A 26,454-nucleotide genomic window follows, 5' to 3' on the forward strand; every position below is an offset into this window, starting at 1 on the left:
ATGTACATTTTATACCAGTTTTTTCAGCCTTCATCATTTTTGGGGTTGTCTCGACAATCTGGGCACTGTTTTCATAATCTAAATGTTTTCCACCAATTCAATATTTCAGACTTTTCAAAAATTTGCTAAACATATGAACAATGATTTGTTAGTATCCTTGCAGAGTACAATTTTTTTTTTGCACAGCTCATTGATGGGACATGTGACATTGCACTCCAAAAAGGAGCAAAAAAAAGAATACAACAAGAAAATAAGCATCTATTAATTTGTGCCCAAGTCATCATACTGTGCCATTTCAGTAAGTTTGCCATGAAGTCTGCCAGCGAACAACTAAATTAATGAATTGGCGATTATTTATGGGGCTTAAGGGGTAATGTTTCTCCTTGTGGACAGTGAGAAGCCAAGCCTGGCATGTCAGAGTGAGGAGACATATAAGCCATGCAATGCTCCTCTGGGACATTAAATATGCAAACTGTCTCTTCAGAAAGGAAGAGGACTAGAACTCTGACTCGCCATTCTCCACAAGAAGAAACGTTACCCCTTACACCTTAGTCCAAAGCCTCTCAACCAGCCGAATTAGATCTCATACTTTGCACTGATGAGGGGTAACACTCCGAAACACAGTGTTTGCAAATTGAGATTCTAGTTTGGCTTTTATCTTAAGTCATATGGCAAGGCTCGTTAAAGGGTTGATATTGACTTAGGATTGCTTCTTCCAATAGGTGGACTTCATTTATAAATTTATCATTGTTTAAGATTTCTATTTAAGGATAGAAAAACACTTTTTATACTGTAGAACATTGTAAAACAACCACAACTGTGTGATTGGATCCCATCAGGTGAGAATCTGCCAATACATAATAATCATCATCATCATCAGACAGCTGCAGAATCAATAAAGGTTCTAGACAGTGCAGAGGAATAATTGCATTCATTGCTCCATCTGACAGATCTTTCTAGAACGCTTTTTCAATGGTACCAACGTCAAAAGACGGGAGTTGGAATGTTCTGCAATTTTTCATCAAAAATATTTCCAATTACTTTTTTTTATTATTATTTTTCAAGTCTAAGGAGTTGTATATCCCAATCTTCATATTAACGCATAAAATGTAAGGAAAGTGGAAGTTAAATGATGAATGTTATTTCTAGAAAGTAAGAAAAAAAAAAAAGCTTGGAAACAAGAACGGTAATTTCCTGACTGCAAAAACGAAGTCTGACTGCTAAAAAGAAAAAATAATCCTTTAGCAGCCCAGGTTATTGGATTTTAAAGAGTTTTCCCCTAAGAAATAAAACTGTCTTCCACTGTGACTTGTGTAATATAAATTCTGTTATATGTCTGACATGGGCGGTTGTTATTTATTTTTTTTTACAAGAATTATTATCCCTTATTGACAGGTAGTGATCATCACTACAAAAAACATATCGACTCCTGCTATATATTTTGTTAAACAAGCTTCATAAATTAGAATTCACTTAAACATTTTAAACTATATGAAATTAGCAAAAAAAAAACCCATTAGATTTTATCATATAGAGATGACAAAAAAGCTAAAGCAGTCCGTGACTCACATGGTTAAATCGTCTTGTGAAGGCCACAGCATTTGGTGCAGAACTGTATTTTTCTTTTTTATTCCATCCACAGCTCGATAATTCCTAAAAGAAAAAGATTAAAAGCAGTTAATTTATCATCCCTTCTAAGGCATGTTGGTCATAAGAAGCTGAATAAAATGATATCTTGAAATTTGTGATCCGATGTTTTATTCCAGAGAAATCCAAGTTTTTCTTAATATGTGAATGAGCTGTTAAGATCTACGTGCCAGACATAGATCTTCCTGCGAAGGAATTATTTTACATGAAAGGGGGAGTTACCAGTGTGAGACATGTAGATCAAGAGAGCAGACTATAAGTCATTACATGTATCACACTGGTAACTCCCCCTTTCATGTAAAATAAGCTTTGGGGGCAGAGTCTCAGGAAGATCTAGGTCAGGCCCATAGATTTTTAACAGCTCATTTACATATTAAAGAAAAATATTAGAAAGGATTAGGGGATAAAAAAATTATGGTGGGACAGCTTTTTAACATGTGAGCCTATAATTGATGCAAGTCAGTCAATGTCCATCCATTGCGTAAAATGAACTGCAACAGACACCTTCCACCAGTCTTCTCTCCCACAGTGGTCACCACAGAGGCTACTGGGAATACAGACAGACAATACTGGAAGATGAGATCCTGGTAGTTGTCCAGAGAATTGACCGAGGAAGGGGATCAGTAGTAATCATGTGCTTTTCATTTTTCACAGCACACTCGAGTCCTTGACAAAATATAATGGGGTGGACAACCCCTCAATCTTCTTGCTCTGACAGTGATTATAAAACTGTAATGATCTAAATCACAAGCGAAAAAAAGAAGGACGTTGTGTAATTGCCACAAAAATCCAAAACTAAAAGACCTTCAGTAAGGAGGAGCCAGGATTCCTGCTCTTGCAATCAAAATTCAGCCACGTGGGGACATAAATATTGAATTTCAATGACCTCACACCAGTGAGAAGCTTGTTAGACTGGTGGACAGATCAGACACGCTCCCTTACGCACCATGGAGAGGATTGTGAGATGTCGGAGAGTAGGCCCTGGATGACCATCATAGCCATGGAATAATGGAAAGTCTGATCAGGAGAGGACACCTCATGATTCATGTTCAGGAAGGACAATGTGGTATAGATTACCGCCTACAGGAGAAATTCATCTTTTTTAGCTCCAATTGCAAGCAAACATTTTTCCAACTTAAATGAATAAAATAAACACCCAATCCTGTAAAGAGTGTCAGGGTAACACTACTGGTTGGTCAGCAGCTTAACTAGCAGGTGCTGGATGCAAAACCTTCCAGGTGGCTGAATACTCAAATCCTTGTCAATGAAGGAAGCTCAGCGGAAGGGAAGGTCAACAGAGTTCGGATACTCAGATCTTCGTCGGTTGTGGCAAATCAGCGGAAGGGAAGGTCATCAGTCTTACACTTCTGATGTAAACCATAGGCACACAATCCTGAGACCCCAATGCCAGGCCATTTTTTGGAGGTCTTCATATACATGTACACAGAAATGCTTGTTTGTGGGCTGTTCACATGTATTCTCCATGTCAGGGAGAAGAGGCACACAGCGGGGAAGCAGGAGTGGAAAAATACTAATGGTGCACTGTGTGGCCATCTTTGGGATATTGTCTCTTGACCGACCCATTTAGAACTCGAAAAAGAAGTAGATTAGTTTGAGCGATGTCAGGTGTGCACATGGTTTTCTCCACTGTAGTTTATGGGAGTTGGGAAGTACAAGGCTTTTGCTGCAACATCCATAATCTTCAATGGACAGAGCAATGTGTTCTCCTCTTTTCTGGAGTGCTGCTGACTGGGGACGAAATGGAGCCGCATGCTCCTGGAAGATCGGAGTCCTGTGCGAGATATTACGGCACATACAGCAAACCACTGACTGTCTATTCTACTGCAAAAAAAGACAAACGCCACTGGAAACATGCCGAGTGTACAGGCACACAACAGATATGCTGTGAATTTTCTACAACAAATCAGCACTAAATATTAAATTTTGTTACACGTGGATTATGCCACAGGTTTGAGGATATTCTATGTTTTGCAAAACTTGAAATCCAAGTGAAAGAATTGATGTGCTGCAGATTTCAATATCCAGGCCGTAAGTAAATTTAAGTGTGAAAAATTTCCAGAACTTGTAGAGGAGATTCTTTACAATCTCATTATGCTATGGATTTTCCATACGCAAATCTGAATTACAGTGTGTGCATTCAACCTCAATATTTTGGAAAAGGGGTCATGTTTCTCCTTATGTAGAATGCCAGGCTAGCATAAGGAGAGATCTAAGCCATACAATGCTCCTCTGGGAGTTGGGAATAGCAACGTCTATAGCGACCCTGTATCAAGGCTTTGCCAAATTACTTAGGATTAGAAGTCAAACCATGTACTCTTATTTGCAGACACGTGTTTCGGGGTGTTTGACCCTCATTAGTGCAAAGCAACAGATCTGATTTGGCTATGTAAGAGGCCTTGGACTAGGGTTTTCTCCATCTGGAGAGTGTTAAGGCGGTGTAAGGAGACTTGTAGGCCATGCAATGTTCCTCTGGGAATTTAAAGAGGTTATCCACTACTTTTAAATTGATGACCTTTCCTTAGGATAGGTCATCAATGTCTGATCGGCCGGGGTCCGATACCCTACACCGCCGATCAGCTATGATTGGTGTCAGCGGCGGCCGCTGACCTGCAGTACTTGCTTGCGGAGCTGGCTGTCTACTTGTAGTGGCTGCCGCCAAGTGCTGCACATTAGCCTATTTATTTAAATAGGAGGCGGATGTGCAGTACTAAGCCGCGGCCACTACAAGTAGACGGCCAGCTCCGCAATTAAGTACTTCCGGCTGGAGGCTGCCAACACTGATAACAGCTGATTGGGGTGGGGGGAGGGGGTCAGACCCCAACCGATCAGACATTGATGACCAATCCTAAAGATAGGCCATCAATGTAAAAGTAGTGGACAACCTTTAAGCATGCAAATATCTTTTTCAGAAAAAGAACTTGCCCTCTAATGCTACCTATACGGGGTAAACAATCCCCTTTAGAGTCTTAATCAGCGGAATCTCACCTAGCCAAATCGGACCTCATACTTTGCTCTCATGAGGAGCAAACACCCGAAACACCTCATGTCTGCGAATGAAGTGTCTGATTTGGCTTCTTATCCCAAGTCATATAGCAAGGTTTGTTATACGGTCAATATTGGCTTTATAGGTGAGTGCAAAAGTTTAAGATTAAGAGGCTATCTGCATATTTTGCAATGTGAGCCGACTTCCTGTCTGGGTGATTACCATTTTCCTACAGGTTCCCAAGTAGCCTCAGAGAATTCTACTTTCCGTACATCACAGTACTTTCTATGCTACACGGACATTTTATGAGACCCTGAGAAACCCAAGAAAACTCATGTAGCTGAAAAATAGCACCAAGAGAAACAAGGTGGTGAAGAATCAGAGGATTGTGGCAAGAGAGGGATTTTATATATTACAGGTGAGGCAATGAAGCAAACAAATCGTGTAATCCCAGTGAAAAATGAGGACGGATAAATGCAAACATGGAGTGTAAGATTTCAGAGTTCTTCGCTTGAATCAGAAGGAGGATTAGTCGTGGCTTATGGAAACCATAAGCTTAATACATGAAGACTTCTCCAGACACGGAAAAACTAAAATATTAGCACTGTTATAGATGAATGGTGCCATGCTACATGTACATCAGGAGATCAGGGCCCCAAATACTTTAATACATGCATTTTTTCCAGAATTTATAAGCATTGAGGACAGAAGGTAACATCCATCTTACAGAGTTAAGACTGTGGAAAATCTTAACATTTCTAGCAGTTAATTCCATGAACTACTCACCTCTGGCTGAATGGCTTTAAAAACCGGCATATCCATTAGTGTTATCTGACCCTGCAAGAGAGAGCCCAGAGGATTAGGACTAAAGACCCCGGCATCCAGCAGGAGTCAGCTACGTGAGGACCATGCGTGATTAGAGGCCACCACTATGGGGGTCCTGCTGTGTTCTCCCTCTGGGGTCTGACAGCTTTATAGTCGGGTGCTGGGAATTTAGACAAATTAAGAACAGATCTTTACAGAGTGCACATAACGTCAGGTCAGAAGCCAAGAAGAAATATGCGATCACAGAACTTAAAGGGCTTCTCCACCACCGTACAACCTCTTCTTCATAGGTCAAGTCTGCTGCAGAAAATTAAGGAAAAAAAATGGCATACTTGCTTCCACTACTCTTTCCATATTCATGATGTGTCTCCCAGCAGTCTTGAGGAATTGTTACACCACGTGACTGCTGGTCTCAGAACAGTGCAGATGATTGGATGCAGTGGTCAACATTGTTTACGTCACATGACCGCCGGGAGATTGACAGTTTTTTTATTTTCTGCAGCAAATTGGAACCATTAAAAAGGGATTTCCTGTAGCAGACAAACCCATTTTTATTACCCCATAGGGGACTAGGGGAGGGGAGTTAGTAGGGGGCATCTTCTGTTCAGGATCCTCATCCCAGCTGCCACAACTATTTCTAGATCTGGATGACCTGTTCGACATTACACATTCTATTGATTTTAATGGACACAGTTTAACACTTCATTTCACCTGTGGTGGCGCCGCAGAGAAACTTAACATTTATTACCAGGTTTCCTGATAGATCACAGCTGATCTGTTTATTGTTATGTGAGGATTGTCCAAAGTGAAGAACCCCTCTAACCTTCAAGTCGTACAGCGGAGTAATACAACACCCATGGAAGTCTATGGGGAGCAGCCCGTACCTCCCATTATTTCCTCATTGATACATATGGAATCTAGATGACAAGGCTGTATCTACACTTTAGTAAAGAAGGACGTGTGGAGTGTGTGAATATATGTATTTTTTAAGTTTATTCATTTTTAACATGGACTAAACTGGAAGGATTAGCAGAAAAAGCTCTCTCTGCTTTAGTAGTGTCCCATCTTAAGACACATTAAAAGGGTTTTTGATTAAAAAGAAAAGCCATCCCACCAGCGTCAAGGTGCACCCAAATCAGGATGGTCCTAACCTCTAGTATTAAAACCTTACCATGAGTCATAATAGCGTCCCATTTGCGGTGTATCCATATTCGGGGCCCGATCCTTCTCGGCCCCTTATTCACAATGACATCACTTTGACACATGGTAATACTAGAGGCTAGGACCATCCCAATTTGGGTCACCTTGACGTCGGTGGAATGGCTTTTACACTTCTTTTGATGAAATATTGTGTTTACCAAGTATCCTACGTTATTTATATGCACTATTGTTTTTACTTACAGCAGTGTATATGTTCATTTTGTTTCGGTCCTAGGTTTTGTCTGTTTAATGGCCAGTGTGGACATGCTCCTATTTTGCATGCATACCAACTTATACTTTTAGTTAATTTTTTTTTTCGGTTTAGTTACTTTAAAGGGGGCTGTCTGGCTTTACAATACTTATAACACACACACACACAGATCTGATATGGATGACCTATCCTAAGCCAAGACTTAATATTTTAAGGCCGAACAACCCCTTTAAGCATTGTAAAAAAATCCAAAATAATATTCCCATATGAAAAATTGCAAAAAATATATTTAAAAGGGGACTTTGCTGAACTACTTAAAGTCCGTCACATTGCATGTACAGCTCTTTTCTGGTCCAGTAAAGTCTGTTGCTACAGATACAAAACTATTTCTAAGGCTGAGGAACTCCTGAGATCAGCCAAACGGAGAAAACTTCCAAGAGGATAAGAGCGACAAGTCATCCAAGAAGTCACAAAACATCTCATTGTGTCTCTATGGTCTGTTCATGACACCATAGTACAGAAATAAGCCAAAAATCAGATTCATGGGAGTAAGGCATTGCTATCCAAGAAGTAATGCTTGTCCCATAAAAAACACCTGGACGCCACCAGATGTTTGGTATCAGTTTCTCAGGACAAAGGAGTCGAGGAAGTTCTGGTGTGAAGAGAAAATCTGCATTCCCCAGTAATAAAATCATGTAGGTGCTGATGTTTTGCTTCATCAACAAGGACAACTATTCAATGATGAAAAAAATAAATAAAAATAATATTTTATTGTTTCATATGGAAGCTTTGACACAGCAAATATAAATTATCAGCAGGTCAAGGGCACGTGTTTAAGTATGTATCATTATACTTCTGTTTTTCATATCTACCAAATCCATTAAATTCCATCAGCTCAGTTATGATTTCTGTCCTCCTTATCCCTCCTAGTAGTGTTAGAGGTAGCAGCAGGGAGGTTTACACAGATCTCCACATTATGGATAGAGGAGAAAGCATGTAAAGTCTCAGGGAGGGCAGAGAAAACAGGCTGAAGGGGAAATATGTGCAGGATAGAAGCTGTGATGATATACAAGCTAAAACAACAGTGTACCAAATACACACAGAGCTCACATCCAAACTATTATGCCACCAAGAGAAAAAATTGAAAATTAAGAAAGCGGCGATCTGTATGTTGGAGTTTGATAATGAATGAAGGAATGTGCATTTCAGCCATAAACCTAGTGGTGTAGTAAAGGTAACCATTGACATATTTAAAGATAGTTTTTCCATGACAAAGATGTCCATTGCCTTTAAAAGAGAACATGCAAAAAACAGCAGCAAAATATATAAAAAAATCAAAATAAAGTATTGGCGATCTAATGGAGAAGCTCCAGCGTGACCCCACCTCCAGGCTTTACTAAACCTCTATTGTGGTCATGTGAAGTCCTATAGACCTAGCCTTTCAGCAATGGGAGTAACCACAGACTATAAGGGCCAATAAACAGAGGGGGCGACTGCCGATAGCTTCTGAACAGGTTTGGATAAAGCCAAGATGAGTAGCGTTTACGGTGTTATTTTAGAACATCTGCTGCTGGAAATTCACTAAGGAGCTTTCTCTTTTACAGTCAACGTGATGAACATCTTACAGCATATTCCTCCGGAGTGACCATGAGGACGTCAAACACGACAGCATCAAAACTTTTCTTCAGGGCAGTAGAGTCTTTTTCGCTCAGCGATTCAGAGCTGCTGCTTTTCTGTAAGAAAGAAAGTAAAAAAAAAAAATACTTTGGTCAAATGAACGGTACCAGGAAATCTCATAACCATGATACAACCCGCAGAATTCACATATTCGTGACCCCCCCATCAATAATGACCTTTGCTTTGACTTAGTTTTTTGGAAATCTTGTGGTCCCCTCACCTCTGAAGCATTCGTTGTGAGAGCAGTGATGCTCGACTGGCCATTCATTAGGTCCATTCTTCCGGCACCATTAGTGCTTTCTCCCTCTCCGCAGTGAGTGAAAAACTTTGATCATCTCATCTCCAAGGAAGTAAAAGCATCATTTTCGTACTGTAATAAAAAGAGAAAGAAAAAAAATCAGCAGTCAGAATTACCAAAAATCCAAAAATTCCATCCATACAGCTTAACAAGTAAAAGAACGATTCACACATTAGCGCCATTGTGCAGGAATAGGTTTCATAGCAATTATAAGAACTGAACTCCATTCATCTCAGTGACTAAACGCATTGACTGCGATGACAGAGACCTACAGACTCAAGTGGACGAGGATAATTGCTTTGGGTCAAAGGTAACGAAATTAGTTTCTAAATTTAACCTAAGAACTAGTTTCATTGTTCAGCACCTTGTGAGTGCGGAGGCCGCGTCTTACGGTCTCAGAAGACTGAATGCAGACTGTTTATTATACCACTGAGAAAATGCACGGACAAAAATAAAGTGTTTTTTCCACATAAAGTAACATTTATCAAGAAATCAGAAAAAAGGTGACATATCTAAGCACTGCTGTGCATGAGACCGTACACGCGCTCAGCTGCAGCTGCTAGAATGCACTAAGATGGAATCGGGGGTCTTTAAAGGGAATCTGTCTCCAGGTTTTTGCCCCCTAAACGGAGAGCAGAATACTGTAGACAGAGACCCTGATTCCAGTGATGTGTCACTTACTGGGCTGCTTGCTGAAGTTTTTATAAAATCACTGTTTTAATCAACAGATTACCGTATATACTCTAGTATAAGCCGACCCGAATATAAGCCAAGGCACCTAATTTTGCCACAAAAAAACTGGGAAAACTTATTGACTCAAGTATAAGCCTAGGGTGGGAAATGCAGCAGCTACTGGTAAATTCCCCCAATCCTGGTATGCATGGCTCCCCTCATCCCCCAATCCTGGTATGCATGGCCCCCCTCATCCCCCAATCCTGGTATGCATGGCCCCCCTCATCCCCCAATCCTGGTATGCATGGCCCCCCTCATCCCCCAATCCTGGTATGCATGGCCCCCCTCATCCCCCAATCCTGGTATGCATGGCCCCCCTCATCCCCCAATCCTGGTATGCATGGCCCCCCTCATTCCCCAATCACTGCACACATTAAAAAAATAAAACACTTCTACTCACCTTCCTTCCCTCTGCTCCAGCGCTGCATCCTGTTCTGCCAGCAGCAGCTCGCCTCTGCATCCGAGCAGTGCATGATGTCACTGCCATGTGCCCTCAGATGCAGAGGTGAGCTGCGGGGATATTCACTCCTGTCCACGGCAGGACTATGGTAGTGAAGAGGAGTGAATATCCCTGTTCTTTAATAGCATGCACACAGTGTCAGCAGCGGCTCAGCGATCCTCTCTGTCCGCTACTAAAGAGAATGAATATTCACCCTTCTCCACGCCCATGGGTGTGGAGAAGAGTGAATATGCATTCTCTTTAGTAGCGGGCACAGAGGATCGCTGAGCCGCTGCTGACACTGTGCGCACGCTATTAAAGAAATGAATATTCACTCCTCTCCATTCCCATGGGCGTGGAGAAAGGTGAATATTCATTTTCCTTTAACAGCGGGCACACGTGGTAGCTGCAGTAGCGGCTACAGTGTGTGCCCCGCTCCTCCGCCGCAACCTCCCCCCCACCACCATTATCCACCACCGGAATGTATATACAATAAAGCATATACCAGAGTATAATCCGAGGGGGGCTTTTTCAGCCTATAAAATGGGCTGAAAAAGTCGGCTTATACTCGAGTATATACGGTATTATTCTCCATATTCCTGAGCTCTATATAACCCCGCCCCCACCACCAATTAGCTGCTTTCTGCCTATGTACAGATTCCCTTTAATAATTAAAAAAAAATAAGGTGGTCTCATGATCTGGTTAGATTTTCAAATTGTGGAATTTTTTTTCTTTCTTAAGGAATGATTATCATTGCAGACACTTTCTGAACGGCTCTTAACGATGTTTAGAAATATGCCTTATAGACGCTACATGGGCACAGGCACAATAGACTGGCTCGGACTCAATGACTTCTGTAGGAAAAGTTTTCCAGGCATGCTTTGATCTGGGATAAGATCTTTGTGCGGAGAGGGGGGAGGAGGCGAGCTGTGACCACCTAGTGTGAATGGTGGATCCTGTGTTATGATCCTGTGTTATGTACTGTACATAGAGGCATCACTGTAATACTGATTGCTGAAAAGTCATTTGTACAGAACAGAAGTATCAGCCTAATATCAGACTTCGTGGCAATTATGTAAATTTAAGTGTCAGGTTTTTGTAATATAAGTACATATTCACATGATATAATTTCATTTAAACACAAAAATCTGATTAAAATAAAAATAGGTAATTTTCTGATGATACATTGCCTTTAACCTGCTCTGAGAGGGTTGAATACTTATGCAATGGATCACGAAGTGCTTGTGTTCATTAAAGAATGTATGATAATTACTGTAACTTTTAGGACAAGTTACAAACTTAAAAAGCCGCTTGCTCTGTGGGGAGAGAAGCAGCTGGGACCGCCACCTTCTTCACTGCAAGATTCCCATTCAACTTTTACAATTCAAGCGGCCTTTTATCAGAGACTCACAGGGATATTGGGAGATTTAAAAATTTTTATTTTAATTTATTTTTTTATTTCTGCCTGCCCCATAGTGTTGTATGGGACAGCTGAGCAGTGATATTATGACCAATAATTGGAAATAAAAAACCATAATAAAGTATTTTAAGTTTAGGATATGTTCATGAGAGGATTTAGCTACAAATTTTAGACCTAACCAAATATATGTTTTTTCCTATTAAATAGCAATTTAACTACGAATGTTAGTCGTGCCATGTCTCAGACACAATAACCAGTCCAATGTTTACTACATGGTGTATATAAAATATTTGACTACATTTATGTATATACAATTTCTGTGCAAATTATTTTTTTAATACATAAAAAAAATTAAAGATTCCTCTTATACCTAAATATAAAAAAAGCGGTCTTTTTGATCACTGACCTCAATATCAAAGCTTGCAGCGCCACCTGGTGACGGTAAGGCAATTTTCACCATAAATTGCATATGGGATGAAATTGCATGCAATTTTTTTTTTTTTTTATTAGATGCCTCCTATGTCTGACCAGTAGGCAGCGGAAGGGAAATGTACTAATGACCACTCTGCATAAGCTGCTGGTAAACGCCATGCTTGACCCCCACCTTCCCCTGTTCGCTGTGGATCTGTGGGATACGGAACCTTAATATTTTGCACATTGGCAGCTGTGCCCCATGCTACACGTCCATGTGCCTCCTAATGAGTTTGCATATGAAAAACTACAGGGGTTTTCATTTATCACAAAGAAGAAAAAAAAGTGACAAACACCATGTTTTGTACCATAGAGCGGCTTTGGGTGGAAGTATACAGAATGCTCACATGCCCTTAAAGGGCCGCCTCCCGGGGGCCATCGCTGCACCGGTGATGTCCCGTCTACAGCGGCAGCATTTTTAACTGCTGCATCCAATCAGTGGGCTCAACCAATATAGATGGCACAAGCTGTTAAGCCAAGTGATTGGCTGAAGTGGTGCCATGCACTTTAGATGTGACATCACCACTACAGCCAGCGGAGAGGCAGCGCTGGACTGGGGGAGAGGCAGTGACAGCTCAGTGTTATTGTAGACCTCTGCAACGCTATGGGGCAATAACATTTTAAAGTGAGAAACCCTTTAATACCGACCCATATCTTGCCGCTAGTTGGAGCTTGGCAGCTCTCTGGCCTGTGAACACGTCCCAGAGTATTTACCAGGAAACAACGTGTTTGCCATTTTTCATGAAGAAGCTAAATGACAGATCTATACGTCCAGAGGGCATTTCGGTCATGCGGCTCATCAGGCTCGGTCACAAGCGATCCCGGCGTATAGGTCGTCTCAATAAGGAGAACAAGGGTCGCAGAGTTTAATCGATAACTTAGTTTATTTTACTTGCTTACACAGCACCATTAATTCTACAATTAAAAGGTTGACCCAGAGGAAGGCAAAAATCCCTTTATTTCCCCATCAGATCCCTATGAACTATGTGCCTAGAGGAAGGTAAAAACCCCTTGAGATAGATGCAAATTGCTAATATTAGGAGAAAAATTCCTTCCCGACTCCACATTCGGCAATCAAATTAGATCCCTGGATCAACGTCCAATCACACAATGTAGTACCCATATCCTATATATTATATTTAGGAAAGCGATCCAGGTCCTCCATGATCTTGATTAGTGAATCTACCATTAAAACACTGTGGCAAAGAGCCCCACATTCTCCCTGCTCGCACTGTAAAGAGCCCCACATTCTCCCTGCTCGCGCTGTAAAGAGCCCCACATTCTCCCTGCTCGCACTGTAAAGAGCCCCACATTCTCCCTGCTCGCACTGTAAAGAGCCCCACATTCTCCCTGCTCGCACTGTAAAGAGCCCCACATTCTCCCTGCTCGCACTGTAAAGAGCCCCACATTCTCCCTGCTCGCACTGTAAAGAGCCCCACATTCTCCCTGCTCGCACTGTAAAGAGCCCCACATTCTCCCTGCTCGCACTGTAAAGAGCCCCACATTCTCCCTGCTCGCACTGTAAAGAGCCCCACATTCTCCCTGCTCGCACTGTAAAGAGCCCCACATTCTCCCTGCTCGCACTGTAAAGAGCCCCACATTCTCCCTGCTCGCACTGTAAAGAGCCCCACATTCTCCCTGCTCGCACTGTAAAGAGCCCCACATTCTCCCTGCTCGCACTGTAAAGAGCCCCACATTCTCCCTGCTCGCACTGTAAAGAGCCCCACATTCTCCCTGCTCGCACTGTAAAGAGCCCCACATTCTCCCTGCTCGCACTGTAAAGAGCCCCACATTCTCCCTGCTCGCACTGTAAAGAGCCCCACATTCTCACTGTAAAGAACACACATTCTCACTGCTCGCACTGTAAAGAACCCCACATTCTCACTGCTCGCACTGTAAAGAACCCCACATTCTCAATGCTCGAACTGTAAAGAGCCCCACATTCTCACTGTAAAGAACACACATTCTCACTGCTCGCACTGTAAAGAACACACATTCTCACTGCTCGCACTGTAAAGAGCCCTACATTCTCACTGCTCGCACTGTAAAGAGCCCCACATTCTCCCTGCTAAAAAACTGTAAAGAGCCCCACATTCTCACTGTAAAGAACACACATTCTCACTGCTCGCACTGTAAAGAGCCCCACATTCTCCCTGCTCGCACTGTAAAGAGCCCCACATTCTCACTGTAAAGAGCCCCACATTCTCCCTGCTCGCACTGTAAAGAGCCCCACATTCTCCCTGCTCGCACTGTAAAGAGCCCCACATTCTCACTGCTCGCACTGTAAAGAGCCCCACATTCTCACTGCTCGCACTGTAAAGAGCCCCACATTCTCACTGCTCGCACTGTAAAGAGCCCCACATTCTCACTGCTCGCACTGTAAAGAGCCCCACATTCTCACTGTAAAGAACACACATTCTCACTGCTCGCACTGTAAAGAACCCCACATTCTCACTGCTCGCACTGTAAAGAACCCCACATTCTCAATGCTCGAACTGTAAAGAGCCCCACATTCTCACTGCTCGCACTGTAAAGAACACACATTCTCACTGCCCGCACTGTAAAGAACCCATATTCTCACTGCCCGCACTGTAAAGAATCTGTCTGTGATGATAGATACCCCGAGAGGTAGTCTTCTTTCCTCTAGATGTAGAGGATTCCCCCTTATGGTTTCCACATGAGATAAGCAGCCATCAGAGGTCGCTCATCTCCTCTTTACTCAGTGGAAATACATATATTTTTGGCCAAGCAATCACATTTCTAAGGGAGTCTGGAGAGACCGCCGAGTGCTTGGCTGACAGATAACTAATGTGGATCGGCACCTTTAGGCTCAAATAACATTTCCAATTATTTCTAACAGTAAATAATTGAAAAAAATAAAATAAAAGATTTGGAGGAAACAAAATTTTTACAAATGGATTCTACAAACATGTAGATACAAATTTACACAATGGAGGCAAAGCGGTAAAATAATGAAGCAGACGCCGGCCGTGCAACGCTGCCATCCATAAACACAGCAGGCTCCCAGTACAAGTGTTTAGCTCTGCACCAGATGTAAAGCGTCCGGGCCGGAGGCTCCACCGAATTATAGGAATTACAGTCTTAAAGAAAACATTTAGACAAGGAGAAGACGCGGCATATTTCAAAGCCATTTCAACTGCTAGTGAAGAGGAGCTATTGAATAACCATGCCGTGCTGCAATCTTCGAGGGACCAGGACACAACATTGCACTATTTACAGACTGATGCCATGAAACCTGGTGCTGTATCTGTGTACACGGATAGAGCAATACTATTGCCTCTCTGAACTACAATTGTCACTTTAATTACTTTTCAGAATCTTTTTCTAGCAGATTTGCACCAGATCCATGTTACAGAGTTGCCTAAAGGCAGTCACAGATTTCAGCAGGCTCGGCAGACCCTCTAATGTGTACGTAGGCCTCCTGACTCTTCCCCGATACCCAGGAACTGGGCAGGTGGCCATCTCCTCATCCTTTTCGTGCTGTGACTTACTTCCCTCTCCCCACAGAGAACATAGGAATGCTCAACCAAGCAAAACGTTCCTGTATATGGGAGTGTCGGGAGTGATCACTAACAGTTATTTAATGTATATGGCCAGCTTAACACCCTACTCATTAACTCGTAAGATCGTTTCTTTGTATTTACTATTGTTTATATGGCTCCTACATGTTTTACTGCCATATTAAGAGATCAGTTTGTGTCCCGAAAGTGTCTCAATCTAAATTCCCTGCCTACAGGTGGTCATAAACCTTAAATTAAAGTCAGTTGATCCAGGGGCTCGAAAAGAAGCATTGGGGGGATGTTCGATTTCAATACACCCAACCCAGAGTTTTTAGAGGGGGATAAGCAGAGAAGCCTGGCAGAGGCTCATCCCCATTGAGAACACATGCACGCTCAGCATAACCAAGCATTATTTCTATGGGAGGGCTGGGAGTAATAGATTGACAATTGACCTACATGTCCATGACAATCAAATCTTGGTCACGTGTATGATCATTTGTTGACTCAAGAATACACATTTTAGCGCTTTTTGGGCTTTCAAGTTGTTTAAACTGACTATACATGTATAATGGCACCGGGTAAAGGAAGAACAATCTTCCTAGGAAAGTTCTCTCAAAGATAAGATCACTCGGACCAGAGATCACTCGTCTCAATTATCAGACAGCAGACGTAATTCCAGACTATGACGATGTGTCGCTTGATGGCTACAATGATTGATCTTTCTTAAGGTGCCCATACACTTTGTGTAACAGTCAGATGAATGAATATTATGCCCATAGTCATCTCTCCCGACTTCCCCCAAGCACATGAATAGTTAAAGGAGTAACCTGGTAGCAGTTTATCTGGTTATAGAAAAAAAAAAACGCCTGATCATGATCTCCCCAAACATGGTTTCGTTATTAGGTCTGATGATTCCACCAAAAATCTGCGTTTTCAGTCAACTGTTAATGAGTATGGGGGCAGCTTAAAAGGAGATGGCCCCCTTAAGACCAGATTCACACATCCATGCGTCGCGTTTCGAGTACAGACCGTGGTCTCCTGATCCAAACTTGACAGCCTCATACATCCTATGTGGCAGTTGAGTTCAGGTCGGGAAACCCAAGGCCTGTCCGTGAAACACAGACTGAATGCATGAATGTGCTCCACCAGTCAGCCAGCGCGCGCTCCACCAGTCAGCCAGCGCGCGCTCCACCACATCTTATTCTTATGTGTCTTCCTATTTTCTTCCATTTTTTTCCCCACTGACTAGGTGCACTTTGATTCTAAGCGGATAAAAAGACCCCTGTAGATCATGTTTTTTTTTACTCAAATTTTTCTAAGCTAGAGATCAGTGAGACACGGCAGCAAAATCAGAAACACGAGTCTGATCCGCAACAACAGATCATAATAGGACCTACTCAGAGTTGCACAGATCGCACGCTCGGATCTATAATTTTCCTGGATGTGTGAACTGATCCATTCAACGCCATGGGTCTGTGTGCTGGCCAATAGGTAATAGCCTGTTTCTCTCGGAACAACACTCACATAGGTGAACGCAATCTTACCTACACATACTAGGCCAATTTCATAGAAAGTCAATTAACTCGAGCTCGAGAAGAAACTAAAAAAAAAAGCAAGAAGGGGGGAAAAAAAAAGCCTATCAATTCCATGCAGATGTTTAATATGTCGGTACAAGTGACTGCATATATATGGACAGCTCTCTTGTGACTGGAGCCCACCTTCAGAGGGGGTCTCCAGCAGCTGGACCCCTACCGATGCAACTGTTATGACATCTGATTGACTCGTCATACAAGTCAATAGTCAGAAACCCTTCATATACAGCTCAGGAAGGAAGCGAGAACGTATGTGAAGTCTCAGCACGGCGGTAAGGAGCAAAAACAAAGTGTTGGTGGAAGAGTGGGTTTCGTTCTGGACGGAGGAAGGTAAATTAAGGTAATAAAACTATCAAACTACTAAGAAAAAGTAAAGGTGGTAGCATTCTGGTAACGGTATTTACGCTTGTTTTATGATTTTTGGACAAGGTGTCGATCCCTATCCTTATTTTAGGGAGTAAATTCAGCTGGTGAAGACTCCATAACGTCAGTGACTAATGAATCTTGGCGCTGGAATTGTCCTAGCTGCGGGTTTCCATGGAAGTCTCTTCACTATTGAAGACGTTCAGCCTCATTTGCAAGCGCTGAGAAAGTTTTTATGCAGTCGTGACAAAGGCAGAGCATGGGACGCTGCGCACATGGCGGCAGAGCACCGGGCCTGCCAGCAGCTGAATGCCGCTGCTCATTCATTTCCTGGGATCTTGACAGAGTGGCCCCTCTGTCACCACAGATTCCAGCCCCGACGTCATCCCTACAACGGACACTTCATTGCTATGTACAGTGGGGGAATTCTTGGCATTTTCAGCAGAGTTCATGGAAGCGCTGCACACAAGCGGCTTTATCCAGCTGTACATGGGATTAACTCCAGAGCTCTGCAATGCAGAGGAAGAGGAGGAAAGACATGACATTTATTGGCTTTTTCATTTCGGATGGGAAAGACAAATGCAATATGTGAGGGATTTGCTGGGCTTTCATTTCTGAAGAGGAGAAATAAAACTGAAGCGAGGACAGAAGGGATTACACAACAGGAGAAATAAAACATGGCAAGAAAGTACAATATAAAGAGAACCCGAGACGTTAATGGAAGGAAAAAAAGTGGTCAGTAGTCACAAATCCTTTTAGAGTAGCCATCATTTACATTATTATTTCGTAAATAAATAAAACTTTGTGAAGACAGATTTTTCCATTACTGAAATAAAGGACAGTTGGTGCTTTTGAAATTCTATGGAGAAGGGAGGAGCTAGAGACAAACAGATATTCTACTGCAAGTCCTCCATAGAACTTTATGAGCACCAACTGCTGTCGTCTACCTAAGTAATGGGGAGATCTGTATTCATTGAAGAGATTTTATAAAAGTGACAATAGTCAGTCCAGGATGAAAAAGAAGCAGATTTAGTTGATAAGATATGTGACTAAGTTGCTTATTTTAATGTTTACTATTGATTTACGAGGAGAAAAAAAAAACCCCGACGGAGCACTTGTTGAGTATTTGCAGTGGACTTTTATCCCTTGGAAAGAAAAAAAAAAAAAGCAGCATAGAATCCACACGCTTTGATGAGTTTTATTTTTCTGCATTCATTTGAATGGCATGAAAAAGCTAAAAAAAAATGCAGAAAATTAAAATGCTGCAGATTTGAAAAAACAAAAATGGTTAAAATAAGCAAGCAAAAAAAAAAAAAAGCAGCGTGTGCATGGGAGTTCAAAAATCTCATCCATTTTGCTGGTATTGCTTTTATTATGCACTGAAATATACGCTGCATATCCTCTAAGTGTGCATAAGCCCATCCTCCATGCAGAAGACATAGAAAGAAATTCACGGCTCAAAAAAATAAAGGGAACACTTAAACACAACGTAACTCCAAGTCAATAACATTTCTGTGAAATCTACCTGTCCAGTTATGAAGCGACACTGATTGTAGATCAATTTCTCCTGCTGTTGTGCAAATGGAACAGACAACTGGTAGAAATGATCGGCAATTAACACGATACCCCCTATAAAGGAGTGGTTCTGCAGGTGGTGACCACAGACCATTTCTCTGTTCTCATCCTTTTTGGCTGTTGTTTTGGCCACTTTGTCATTTTGCCATTGCTCTCACCCCTATAGGTACAGTAGCATAAGGCGGTGTCTACAGTACAACCCACAGAAGTTGCCCAGGTAGTGCAGTTCATCCAGGATGGCACATCAGTGTGAGCTGTGGCAAGAAGGGTAGCTGTGTCTGTCAGCACAATGTCCAGAGCATGGAGCAGATACCAGGAGATGTGGAGGGGGCCGTAGGAGGGCAACAACCCAGCAGCAGGACCGTTACCTCCGCCTTTGTGCAAGGAGGAACAGGAGGAGCACTGCCAGAGCCCTGCAAAATGACCTCCAGCAGGCCAGAAATGTGCATGTGCCTGCACAAATGGTTAGAAACCGACTCCATGAGGGTGGTATGAGGGCCCGACGTCCACAGATGGGGGTTGTGCTCACAGCCCAACACCGCGCAGGGCGCTTGGCATTTGCCACAGAACACCAGGATTGGCAAAGTCGCCACTGGCGCCCTGTGCTCTTCACAGATGAAAGCAGGTTGACACGGAGCATATGTGACAGACGTGACAGAGTCTGAAGACGCCATGGAGAGCGATCTGCTGCCTGCAACATCCTTCAGCATGACCGGTTTGGCAGTGGGTCAGTAATGGTGTGGGGTGGCATTTCTTTGGAGGGCCGCACAGCCCTCCATGTGCTCGCCAGAGGTAGCCAGACTTCCATTAGGTACCGAGATGAGATCCTCAGACCCCTTGTGAGACCATATGCTGGTGCGGTTGGCCCTGGGTTCCTCCTAATGCAGGACAATGCCAGACCTCATGTGGCTGGAGTGTGTCAGCAGTTCCTGCAAGATGAAGGCATTGAAGCTATGGACTGGCCCGCCCGTTCCCCAGACCTGAATCTGATTGAGCATATCTGGGAGATCATGTCTCGCTCCATCCACCAACGTCACGTTGCACCACAGACTGTCCAGGAGTTGGCGGATGCTTTAGTCCAGGTCTGGGAGGAGATCCCACAGGAGACCATCTGCAACCTCATCAGGAGCATGCCCAGGCGTTGTAGGGAGGTTATACAGGCACGTGGAGGCCACACACACAATACTGAGCCTCATTTTGACTTGTTTTAAGGACATTACATCAAAGTTGGATCAGCCTGTAGTGTGTTTTTCCACTTTAATTTTGGGGGTGACTCCAAATCCAGGCCTCCATTGGTTAATAAATTGATTTCCATTGATGATTTTTGTATGATTTTGTTGTCAGCACATTCAACTTTGTACAGAACAAAGTATTCAATGAGAATATTTCATTCATTCAGATCTAGGATGTGCTATTTGAATGTTCCCTTTATTTTTTGAGCAGTGTATATGACATTAAAATCAGATAGATCAGGTTTGAAATTCTTTTTTTCTCCCCATCTCCAACAATGGTTAAAAAGGAAATAGAATGGGCGATGTGGTAGAAAACAATTAGCACCCTACAGTCACAATGCACATGTAGAAAGACCCCCCACGGTCCATATAAACATTGCTCCACAGAACATTTACAGGATTTCCCAACTTAAAATTACCAAACTGCTCCGTGATCACAAATCCAATGTACGTTTGCAAGTATATTTATCATGGTCTTAAAGTGGATGTCCAAAGAAAACTTTTTTGCTGACTTTTCGGTACAGCGCATGAATCAACCATGTAAAAACAAAGTGAAGGGGAATTAAGCTGCAGTACCCAGGAGCGGCCAGTAAACAATGCAGGGCGCTGTGCTGTCCCAATTGTGTACATTGTTTACATTCGGTCACCACCGGAACAGATAGAAGCTGATCGGTTGGATAACTGGGAGTCGGACCCCCACCGATCTGATAGCGATGACCTATCTTATGGACTGGTTATCAATATGAAAGTTCTGGACAACCCCTTTATTGGCCCATCAGATCCCTATGAACTATGTGCCTAGAGGAAGGCAAAAACCCTATGAGGCAGATGCCAATTGCCAATATTAGGAGAAAAATTACTTCCTGACTCCACATTTGGCAATCAAATTAGATCCCTGGGTCAACGTCCAATCACAGAATGTAGTACCTGTATCCTATATATTATATTTAGGAAAGCGATCCAGGTCCTCCAGTGAATCGACCATTAAAACATTGTGTGGCAATGCTCACGGCTGGCACTGTAAAGAGTCCACATGCTCACGGCTGGCACTGTAAAGAGTCCACATGCTCACGGCTGGCACTGTAAAGAGTCCACATGCTCACCGCTCGCACTGTAAAGAGTCCACATGCTCACCGCTCGCACTGTAAAGAGTCCACATGCTCACCGCTCGCACTGTGAAGAGTCCACATGCTCACCGCTCGCACTGTGAAGAGTCCACATGCTCACCGCTCGCACTGTAAAGAGTCCACATGCTCACCGCTCGCACTGTAAAGAGTCCACATGCTCACCGCTCGCACTGTAAAGAGTCCACATGCTCATCGCTCGCACTGTAAAGAATCTGTGATTATGAACTGTCTGCCTAGCATGTAAGTGCAGGTACTGCTGCAGAAAGGTTACTAGTTAAAATCTGAGTATGGAAACCATCAGCATGCAGCTTCTGAGCCCTCCTGTATTGCAAAGGGTGAAATCTGCTGCAGAATCTCTGCAACTAAATCCTTTGCTACAATGCAGCTTTTGCTGCAGATTCATGGCAGCAGATAAGTCCCACATGGACATAGCCTTCAGGGTAATAAGGCCTCCTATAACCTGGCATGTCGACTGACATCCCCCTGTGGCCTGCTCAGCAGTTTATCCCAGGTGACTGACAGCCTTTACACCGCATGCAGAACATTTATAAATAGATGTATTGTCTGCCGGTGTCCGCTACATCAAATCAAGGGCCGGGAATAAAACACACGACCGCTAAGGAAAAAAAGCATTTCATTGTGCATTTAACAATCATTAAGTGCAAATTGGAGAAAATGGTTTTCTCGGCGACATGGAAGGCTAGCTGTAATTGTGGTGAATATATACGGGCTTGTATGGATGCAGGAGAATTTCTAGTAATGGCTTTGGGGGAAGCACCGAGCAGCTCAAGCTCTATAGAGGAATAAGACGACGGCCATCAGGAAAAAGCAACACAAAGTAGGAAGGCTAGGAGTAACTTACTGAAGGGGCTAAACATGAATATGCTCGAGAAGTCGCCGTGTGATGAGACCAACGTCCCCTCCACTGGGATCAGAGAAGATCAGAGCCAAGTGGCCACTTGTTACAGTACAGGCCGGTCTATGTAAGATGGAGCCATTTATAAGGCATTTCTCATGTAGTGGTTGAACTATTCAACCCTTTTAAAGCGTTTTCATCTAGAAAGTGCCTAGAATTGCACTGTACCTGTGCGATTATTCAGTGATGGAAATCCTGGTATACGGACCCCCCGACAAGGTCATTGATCAAGTGTGAACAGCGACATCATTGCTAACAGATAGATATACAGTCAAGGTTTCTCAACAGGTGCATGTTAAATAATAGTCAAAGCTCCATAGCTAGCACCTAATGACATTACTGTAGATAAATCGCTAACCATAGATATACAGCGAAGGGGAAAAAACGCGATCAAAACTACTCAGCAGGTGATTTAATCATAAAATTTAACTTTTATTAAATATATAATTTAAGAAAAAAGTACACCAAAAATATGGCAGAGACAATGCAAGACATACATATCTAAAATACCATCATGCTCAATGGACACCAAGGTTCACAATTGAGACATCCACAAGGTCTATAGTACTAGACCCTAATGCACCTAATCTACTGATCTCTAATATATAACCCAGGTAGTGTGTATCTAGTGATCAAAACTCATTCAGCCTAGCTGCTTGGCTATATAAAAGTATTAATGACCACTTAGTATAGTGCTAATATATACCTGGGCTGAGGGCTGACTGAGAGGATGCTCTCACATGGACCATGCGCAGTCCCATGGAAGACATTCATGCAATCCCTTAATGACAATGACAGGAATATTCGTATTACCTATACATGGGATAGGGATTTGGTGAACTTTCTGGACGTGACTCTCACTAGGGATCAATATAACCTTATAAAAACAAATATCTATCGAAAAAATACCTCCACGAATATGTTACTTCATGCGTCATCCTCTCACCCTCCTTGGGTGATTCAATCTGTTCCCATCGGACAGTTTCTGCGTTTACGCAGACTGTTGAAGATGTGGATTTTACCAGACAATCCGAAGATTTGAAAAAGATTTTATGAGAGAGGTTACAGTAAACGTATGGTGATAAGGGCATACAATCGTGCCAAGTATTCCAATAGACATGATTTGCTCTATAAGAAAAAGATCTCTAAACTAGAGGATAAACCAAGGTTTATAACTAATTATCATGGACAGTTTGGACGGATGAGGGAATGCTTGAAAAAAAGCTTAGCCCATCCTTATGGTTGATCCTGTATTGTCTAAAATTCTACCGGATCACCCATCTATTGCTGTGCGCCGCTCTAAAAATCTTCGTGATTGTCTGGTACATTTTATGATTAAATCACCTGCTGAGTAGTTTTGATCGCGTTTTTCCCCCTTCGCTGTATAACAGATAGATATGTATACGTACCTCCTGTAAAATCCTCTAAGGAACAGGAGAGGCCGGTGTTCTGTGCAGCAGCGTGCATGTCACAAGCAGTCTGCAAACGTTTCCTCATTGCAGAAGGGGCTTCAGACATAATGAAAAGGGGTTTTCATGGATTAGCATTTAATGATCAATTCCTGGAATGATAGTTGGTTGGACCCTCACTTAGCAGAATGTGCCGCTGCCCCTTGAATCGGTCGCCCCTTTGTTCAGCAGATCGGTTAGACCATCAACCATTGCATATCAACTGACCAACCTTCTAAAGGCTGTGCAAATTGTCTCTTCAGAGAGGAAGAGGACTAGAACTCTAGAGCCACCTACAGGGAGTAGCAATCCTAAAAGTCTATATCGACTCTCTAACGAGCCTTGTCACATGATTTAGGATTAAAGCCAAAAACCAGAATCTTAATTTGCAGACGCTGTTTCGGGGGTACTGCCCCTCATCAGTGCAAAGTGTAAGATCTGGTTTGGCTGGGTGAGAGACGTCTGATGGGAATTCCAAGGGAAATTCCTGGTAAACCCCCATTTAAAAAGGTAGAAAGTTAGGAGTGGGCCTCAGAAACGGACTTCTTACATAGAATGTAGTGACTTTCCGCACATAAAACAAATTTTGACACCTTCTACCAAACACGTGGGATCATGTTTAGATACTCCAACGAATATTCATCAGTGCTCCTACATCGACTTACTCGATAGCTAGATGCGGCTTCTCAATTTTTCTTTTAGTCTTTGAGACCCATCCCCTCCCTTCTTTCCTACTTTCCTTTTCTTTTTCTACACTCTTCATCACATAGATACAGTCAAGATCACGAGCCTGTGAATATATCACGTTACAACATTATACTGATGTGATGTAATTACTGTAAGATCTTATATCAGAAGTAATGGTTCCTTAGGTTTATACTTTACACTTTTATTATCTGTACTGTCCATACATTTTTTGCTCTGTATACTACATTTTTATTACAATAAACAAGTTTATGAAACAAAATAAAAAAGGGTAAAAAGTCACAAGGGTAAAATGTGTTTTGCCACAGATTTTCTTTTAAAGGGACTGTCACCAGGTTTTTGCTAACACATCTGAGAGCAGCATAACAAAGGCAGAGATCCCAATTCCAGTGATGTCTCACTTAGGTAGCTGCAGTTTTGATTAAGTTGCTTTCTCTGCTGCAGATCTAGCAGTTCTCTGACTGCCGATCTCTGTGCAACCCCGACCACACCACTGATTGGCAGCTTTCTGCCTATGCACAGTGTACACAGAAAGCAACCAGCGGTGGGGGTGGAGTTGGACTACATGGCAGCAGGTTTACTAGCCCTCTAGTAACTTCCAATTAATGAAAACTACACTAAGCAGACCTGTAAGTGATACATCGCTGGAATCGGTGTATCTGCCTCTATAATTTTGCGGCTTGTAGGTTAGGTAGCTAATACCTGGTGTCAGATTCCCTTTAAGTGGTTTCTAGTAAGGCTATGTTCACACAATCGCATTTTCGGTCCAAGTGCTGTCCGTGGAAAGAACAAACTTCACCCGGCAGCATTTGAATTGATGTTATTCAAATAAGCTGCTCAGATGCTCATTTTTATTCCTCACGGACCGAATAGAATTCATAATTTTCTTATGTATTTTGGATGAAACTCGTCCATTGAAGTCTATGGATGCACAAAAAAATAAAAAAAATAAATCTGATCCCATAAGGATCATCCGTGTATCAGATTTTTACAAACACATTGCAATTCTTAGCATCAGAAACTGTATTTTGTCTTGTAAGCAGTAAAAACTGCTGATGTATATAAACGATTGCATTCAGATGAAAATCAGACCATTTTTTTTATTTATTTTTTATACGCTTGTGTCAACTTGGCCGAACACATAATATCTACTCAGAAAACAGTTCTGTAAGTTAATTTACCGCTGTTCTTTATTAAAAACACACCGGTCAGGCGCTGTCCGTCAAGGTAATAATTCAACTAGCCTCACACACATGCGACAAAACCTTAAATGACCGGCCCCCCGAGACTTCTGACCCCATTTTACATGTTAATACCATTTGCAGACAGACATTAAATACATGCCGGGAATGTATCCATAGATCCTGATGGAAGCCATGAGTCAGGATGGCTTGTGCCATATATATAGGTTATAGCCTTTCATTGATAAAAGTAGCAGAACTGGCAATCTGTTGGCTAAACGTGCACTAAAGAGACACAAAAGACTTCTGGTAAAAAAAACATAGAAAAAGCAAAATACAAAAATCCTTTACTTTAGGGCATGAATTTTGCCGTAGAAAGCTTGGGCGAGTCCAACAAGAGCCACGAGGACATAGATTTTACATAACGGACGTTCCCTACTGTTGTGACTGCAACTCACACCAAGGATTCTTGCATATGCGCAGATAAATTGACCATAAAGAGTGCGGATTGAGGATGTAAAGAGCGGATCGGTGACTACTTTCCTGCATTTCTATGACTTTTCATGAATAATGAGGATGACGTGGCAGCAGGTTAACTAGTCCTTTAGCAATAAAATCACTGTTTTATCAACAGGAGATCAAAACTACAGAAGGCAGCCCAGCAAGCGAAATCACTGAACTAGTGTCTGCCTCTACGTTACGCTGCGCTCAGATGAGGTGGTAAAAACTTGCTTTTAAGAGGGTGTTCAAACATAAATGCTGATTTTTTTCTAAAGCTTTTATCAATGTTTTCTGCAGCTAAATATTCAACAACATTCTTCTGATTATTGCATTTTTACCTTCTATATGATGCAGATTTGAAGCCGTAT

The 26,454-nt window shown here is 42.5% G+C and overlaps 1 protein-coding gene across 5 annotated transcripts in view; it reads right to left on the bottom strand.

The window, feature by feature from the left end:
* RALGPS2 (Ral GEF with PH domain and SH3 binding motif 2) overlaps window positions 1-26,454 on the bottom strand; it is a 145,100-nt gene that overhangs the window by 74,874 nt on the left and 43,772 nt on the right. For all 5 annotated transcript variants that reach the window (XM_073643341.1, XM_073643342.1, XM_073643340.1 and 2 more), the window contains exons 2-5: window positions 8,785-8,934; window positions 8,513-8,620; window positions 5,438-5,488; window positions 1,570-1,653 (exon numbers count right to left, since the gene is read on the bottom strand). In XM_073643341.1, the coding sequence (XP_073499442.1) occupies window positions 1,570-1,653; window positions 5,438-5,488; window positions 8,513-8,620; window positions 8,785-8,841 (300 nt within the window). In that variant the 5' untranslated portion in view covers window positions 8,842-8,934. The remainder of the gene's footprint in view (window positions 1-1,569; window positions 1,654-5,437; window positions 5,489-8,512; window positions 8,621-8,784; window positions 8,935-26,454) is intronic.

The sequence above is a fragment of the Phyllobates terribilis genome, unplaced genomic scaffold (assembly GCF_046119375.1).
Source record: "Phyllobates terribilis strain yellow unplaced genomic scaffold, ASM4611937v1 Scaffold_8__6_contigs__length_399053987, whole genome shotgun sequence".
Taxonomy (NCBI): Eukaryota; Metazoa; Chordata; class Amphibia; order Anura; family Dendrobatidae; genus Phyllobates; species Phyllobates terribilis.